The sequence below is a fragment of the Onychostruthus taczanowskii genome, unplaced genomic scaffold, assembly GCF_017590055.1.
Source record: "Onychostruthus taczanowskii isolate IOZ18803 unplaced genomic scaffold, ASM1759005v1 scaffold1, whole genome shotgun sequence".
Taxonomy (NCBI): domain Eukaryota; kingdom Metazoa; phylum Chordata; class Aves; order Passeriformes; family Passeridae; genus Onychostruthus; species Onychostruthus taczanowskii.
The window spans coordinates 26,178,888-26,185,426 of NW_024496525.1; the positions used below are offsets into that span (position 1 = coordinate 26,178,888).

General features: G+C 38.5%; 1 protein-coding gene across 1 annotated transcript; it reads right to left on the minus strand.

Moving 5' to 3' along the window:
* Nucleotides 1-714: 714 nt before the first annotated feature.
* Nucleotides 715-4,291, minus strand: LOC121332953 (serine protease inhibitor 2.1-like). Its single transcript, XM_041398911.1, has 4 exons — nt 3,646-4,291; nt 2,505-2,775; nt 1,717-1,864; nt 715-909 (listed from the first exon to the last, which is right to left on the minus strand). The coding sequence occupies exons 1-4, from the start codon at nt 4,289-4,291 to the stop codon at nt 715-717; spliced, it is 1,260 nt and encodes a 419-aa protein (XP_041254845.1).
* Nucleotides 4,292-6,539: the final 2,248 nt, after the last annotated feature.

Consider the following 6,539-nt stretch of genomic DNA (forward strand, 5'->3'; position numbering starts at 1 on the left):
GGGAGAGTAGTCTTCCCCCTGCTCCAGTGTGGGGTCCTCACACAGGAGACAGTCCTCCATGAACTTCTCCATTGTGAGTCCTTCCCATGGACTACAGTTTTTTATGAGTTGCTCCATTGTGGGTCCATCCACAGGATCAATCCTTCAGGCCCAGGCTGCTCCATAATCTTTGTTTTGGCACCTGCAGCACCTTCTCCCCTAGTTCTTCACTGACCTTGGTGTCTGGAGGGTGATTTCTGTCATTTATTCTCACTCCGCACTCCTCTGGTCTCAATTACTTCTGTGAAATAACTTTATTCCTTTCTCAAATATGTTACCACAGAGGTGTTACTATCATTCCTGATTGGCTCAGCCTTCAGCAGCAGCAGATCCATCTTGGAGCGAGCTGGCATTGACTGTCTGATATGGGGGAAGCTTCTGTCAGTTTCTTAGTGAAGTCACCCCTATAGGCACCACACAAGCTCCCACTACCCAAACCTTGCCATGCAAACCCAATACAATTATTCAACTGGGGAAAATGTTGTATTTTAAAGGTGTCAGTCGATGGTGATTTTTTACAATGTTTTTTTCTTATTAATTTGATAAGAAAAATTCTTATTTACTTCTGAATATCCCTCAATCAGAGACTAGTTAGCAGCACTACTTAGCCAAAACTGCAAATGCTGTAGCCATTATAACCCATACCCAATATCAGTGTGCCAAATAACCCAGCAATTACTCCTTAGTAGGATCAACAATTTTCCCCATGAAAAGTGTGATGCCAGTTTGTTTGTCAGAGATTAAAATAAGGAAGGGCCTGTTGAATTTGATGGTATGAAAAGTATAGGAAACTCTGGTAAAGATTATGGCAGTGGCTCCTGCAGCTTCAGTTCCAGCCTCATCAACTTCCAGCAAAGCCTTGTGAACTGCCTGCACAGAATAGGAGAAAACACTGATTTATATATGGGACAGGAAGCAGGAGTAAAATAAATTATCTTCTTATGGAACATTTCGGAGAAGAAAGGAGTAATAAATCCAGTAGATGAAATTGTATTGTATGATAAAACTCCAACAGTTTGAAACAGGAGTATTTTATATGCCAGGACTGAGCAAGGAGGGCCAAAACTTAGCATGGACACTGAAATGCATTCTCAGCTGTGCTGAGTAGAGTGGGATAAAAATACCCCATGTACAAGCTAGTTTATTTTCTTAGATGGTTTGGACTTCTACTAGCAACAATTTCTATTATTTCAGGGTTAGCTAAAAACTGCTAATATGGGGCAGTATTTGGCATCTTTAGCATTAAATCATAGCACAAACTGACATGGTCAAATTCTGCTACTGCAAACTGGAGGTTTCCTGAAAACTTTGGGAATATGAAAAATTGAGGTGTTAATCAACACCAATATCATAAGGAACTCCTCATTTGTAATTTACAAATGAAACAACTTCATTGAAACTATTATATTCCAGTGCAAGTAAGTTATTTAAAATGTTGTCCAATTTCTCTATGTATTTAATGTCCAGCTTTTTAATTAGAGCATTAATGTAATACAAAAATGAGCTGGCAGGTTCTTTCTGTAAAAAAGCACAATTACTGAGCTAGCCCCTACATGTCATTGTGAGTTTTACTTACAACTTCAGTAATATAAAGAGGGAAATAAAGTCTTTAAAAATCCCAAACACAACTGATCAAAACAACCAACCACCATACCATCATCAGCTCTGTCTACTTACTTGTGAAACCTGGAGATTGTGGTTGCCACTAATTCCAGACAGATCAGCATTACCTGAGAAAACTTCAGTAATGCCCATTTGCTCAAACAGGGTTTTAACATCATAAGACCCACTAATAGAAAACTTTGGTAACTGCAGATTTAATCTCCTGTTGATCAAAGAAAACAAAAGAGCAGTGAGCCCTTGCAGCCTCTTCACAGCCAGCAGGGTGTATGCAACTCGGCAACACTTGAAAGCATTCTTTTGATTGCAAATTTGTTTGATGGTAGTCTTTGTATTCCTTGAGCAATTTGGGCTTCCCAAGAGATGCACCATCGTCTTGTATTTACATTGTCTATTTGATTTTGGGAAAATAACCAAATTTGATCATTGTCATTCTTTCATCCCAGTGCCACATGAGCAGCTAGTAGAGTATTTTTGGATAAAGGGCTAGAGACTAAGCAGCCAGTGGTCTGCTGGACAGTGGAAAGCCTAAAGTAAGGGAAAAGGAGGATAAAATCTAAGACATGGTGAAGGAAATGAATTGTCTTAACACCATGAAAGAAGAGTTAAGGAGTCAAAAAGTAGCCAAGTAAGTTTTGAGGCAGCTATTACAATGCCGTGACCCCTTCTGTCAGGTCACAGAGCCTGCAGTTTCTTAGTGATTGTGCTCTGCTCTGACTCATTTGGGGAATTGCTTAAAACTTCCCTTTATGAAATCAGGACATTATGTCCAGTAGGAAGTGATCTGAAATTGGCATTTTCCTTTGAAAAGAGTGATGTGTGCTCAACCATATACTTAGAGTTACCTGGTCACAAGTTTGCTATCCCATTTACAAACCGTTTCCTTGGAAAGAGCATCTTCCACTTGCTTCATCTTTCCATCATCAGGCAGAATAAGCAATGCTCGTGCAGTGCCCTGGTAAGGCAACTCTACCACCACACAGGAGAGATCCTGGTCATAGTAAATGTTTGAGATACCATCACGCTGCATCATGTTGACTCTAACAGATGCATTTGGGTTCACAAAAAAATCATCCTCATGTGTACGCAAAGGATCGAAAGACTTTTCCCAGGTAGCTAATGGGGAAAAAGAGATGTTGTTGCACTCAAATGTGAAGATCATGAAGAATGCTTATCTAAATTAGACCAGCTTTAATGTAGGACACTGGAGGTATATTGATGGGAGAAGTGGCTCACTAAACTACTTCAACCTCCTTCATAACACACAATAAAGCATTCTAGCTGTGCAGTAAGCTCATCATATTTTGTGTGTACATCATGTCTTGCTGAAGAGCAACCAAAGGCTGAAGACCAGTTGAGAGTCCTTCTTTGACTGTAAGCCTACGTAATGCCTTTCATGCCATTAAGAGCAATCACTTAAGCATTCATCCCAGGACCTTCATATGCCTTTTCTGTTAGGCTGTACCCTATGCATGCTGACTGCAATCGGCCTGGTGTAGAACTCATCTACAATTAAAGAGTCCTAATATTTGAGCAAGGCTTCAGTAGCACAGGCTCCCAAGATGCTATGTCCCAGATTTTCATGCAGAGCACCTAGTAGATCTGCCATAAAACTGGGGTCCCTGCGCAAGGATGTCAGTCCATCAAATCTGACTGGCGTATACAGTCAGCATAGAGATCTTGGACACATCTTTAGTCATTATGGCCCCAACCAGTGAGGCTATGTGGATCCTTGTCTATGAGGCATCCACTAAGGTGGAACTTTTCTGTCCACAGCTTTTGAACAAATTGAGTCAAGACCAAGAAATCAGTATTTCTCAGCAATCAGATACTCTGCTTTTGGCCAGATATAATCTTTACTTGAATGGTCCTGCACAGTTTAGCTCTTTCCTAAATTGTCACTCTGGTAATAAATTATCAGAAGTTCCCTAAAATTTTTATTTTGTATCAAAACTATCTATTGAAATATTATGTTAAGTGTCTTACCTTTAAAGTAAATATAGTTAACAAGAACCAGTACAGTACTTGGATCAAGATGACCAACTAATTCAGGAATTTTCCCCTTGGTTTTCTCCTCTACATATTTATTGATTTGCTTTGTAGCTTCGTCTGGTTTATGAAAATCACTGGAGAAAAAATCTGCATCATAAAATTCTTTGGTATTTTGTAAAAATGACTCCTGTGGTTCATACCCAGTAGCTGTAAAAAGGGCATTCCCTATATTTAATGTGATATTAACATCAGCACAGTTCAGTACTGACAAAACTTTGTGAAAACTTTCATGTACATCGTGTATGCGAGTCTCATTTAGGTCATCAAAGCCAAGTCCTTCAAAAATCTGAGACAGAGTGGTTGATTTAGCACCAACAGCCAGCATGGCAAAGGCAGTGGCGATGCTCACAGGAGAAAAGAACACATTTTTATCAGCTTCTTTTGATGAAGCCTGCTTGTAAAACCTAAATACAAAATCTGCATAGTTAGAACCTTTCTTGTCACAGCTATATGTTAATAAATTTTCTCTTCCATCCTGCAGATTAGTATTGTTGACTTCATGGCAAATGTCTTCAGGGCAGCAATGGGTTACAGCACAAAGAACAGCAAGGAGCAAACACAGGCACAGGAGACACTTCATCTTCTTTTCAAATTATTCTGTCCAAAATAAACAGTCATTAAATGAGCAGATGGTAATGATGTGCTTGGTAGTAAGAAATAATGAATAGTTTGTTAGCATAAATGTTGCATAGTTCAGCTGTAAATATCTATGTGCATAGCAAGCTTAAAGCTCTCATGGGCACAATGTCAAATTTATTTAACAAATTCTAATAAGTTATAGACTAAAATGTCAGGCATAAGAAAGTCATAATACTCCATGGTAACTGCTCTGAAAAAATGATAGTTTTTTCCATTGGCAATGAAAATATAAACCTGCAGTCCATAATCTTTGTTAACAATGACATTATCTTCTCAAAACACTGTCTTCTATAGGGTACATCTAAACAAACAAGTTTTTGCAAGGTAAGACAGGGTGTGGGTTTCAAAGACATAAAATACTCCACAGAACCTGCCCAAAAGCCATTTGATATATGTAAAGAAATGTGAGGCAGCTCACTAGTCACTGGGACTGAGTAAATGCCCTCACTTTCCTCAGGGCAGCAGCATATGGACAGAGAGCTATCATGGACTATCCTGTGCTTGTTAAATTCACACCCCTATTTACTTCATGGTTACTTACTCACATGGCCAGTTGCTGGCCGAAACTGATAAATGATGGAAGAAAGTCAATTACATGAACTTCAAAGCAAAAGCCTGGAGCATCCTGTGCCATGACAGCAGTGCACAGAGAGGTGGGCACAATGACAAGTGGCAAGAAGCAAGTTTGCATCAGATAACGAGGTGCGTGTTTGGAAAGAAGGAATCCTTCTTTTGGGGGAGCTGCAACGAGTGTTTGTAATTTCTTAAATGGTGGTGTGCCTCTCACCATGGGTGAACCTTCATGGGGTGTGGGAAGGATCTGGATCAAAGAGGGAGAGAAACACTCATCCCATTTGGACATCAAAGGACACAGATTAATTCTCTTGGAGATAACAAGTTTCTTCATTATGTTTATTCTCCTAAAACTGACATGATATACTTCACCTGCTCTCCACACGAGCTGGAACAAATCTCTGGTTTACTGAATTCAGTTCCCTGCAGTTCTGGGGAGACATCTCATATAAACCCTCTTCAGAACTTAACAAGCTATAGATGAAAATAAGGTTTTTGTCCTCACATATTCAGTGTGAAAACATTTCTAGAACTTTTCTACTGTCTTGGGTCCTCTTCTGGTTTCCAGCCAATACAGCCAGCTTATATCCTTTTCTTTCAGGAATGTATTTGCCCATGCCTGTGGTAAAGTTCTCTTGGTCCTACATTCATTCCTAGATGTGAAAGATGACTATATATACTATCTAATAATTTAGAGTTTCTGATGGCAGCCCAAGTTCAAGGATTCTTGGTGATTAACCAGTCGTTTTATTTTTGTATTGATGGTCTTTCTTTTTTTCATAGAAAACATTTAGGTAGCTGTATGTTCTCATATTTGCTAAGATCGGGGTGTAGTGAGTCTGCCTGAGATCCCACTGCAGTGCCCCACAGTAACAAGTGATAACACTAAACTTGAATTTCCTTAAAAGAAAAGATGGAGTATGACCCTAGATGGGAATATGATAAAACTATTTGCAGTTAACTTTTAAGCAGAACTCTGCCTCTTTTTCATAGTGAAAGAAAAAAAAGGCAAAACCCAAACAACCTGTATGTACTGTGGAAAAAGAAGAAATAATATAGTATGAAAGGTATTTCAAAAGTATTTGATGTTAAACATGTCATAGTCCATTTTTCTCTAATTATTTGACATATTGGACACTTAAGCAAAAAAGAAAAAAATAATTTAACTTCTTGTGTCTGTACAGAGCTTAGCCTAAATTTTAAAGAATTTCTGAAGCAGAGGGTATGGTTCAGGGGATTTTTTTTGCAGCACACTTATATTAGGCATGTTTTTAACTTCTGCTGTAACAGATCAGTTTAAAAACTTCTCCTGGTATCATAACTCTCTACAGAAGTCTAAAAGAAGTACTTCTGTCAAAAGCTGGGAGACACTGAATATTGTCATCAAGTTTTCTTCATGTACTTTTCCTTTATGAGATGAAAACCATGTTAATTTCAACATTTTGAGATTAGAAAATTTCTGACACCAATATTTTTGTTAGCATTTCAAAGCTGAAGAAATTCTAAAGGCTTTGTTAAATCTGGAAGTAATTTTTATGCAAATTAGAAATTCAGAAAATAATTCTCTTCCAGACCACATATTAGTTTGTCTATGGGAGGAAAAGGGGCAATTAAAT

Coding starts and splice junctions, on each gene's coding strand:
- LOC121332953 (XM_041398911.1), bottom strand. CDS start 4,291: ATGAAGTGTCTCCTGTGCCTGTGTTTGCTCCTTGCTGTTCTTTGTGCT. Junction 2,776..3,645: donor TAACTATATTTACTTTAAAG/GTAAGACACTTA, acceptor TTTCCCCATTAG/CTACCTGGGAAAAGTCTTTC. Junction 1,865..2,504: donor GATAGCAAACTTGTGACCAG/GTAACTCTAAGT, acceptor TTTGATCAACAG/GAGATTAAATCTGCAGTTAC.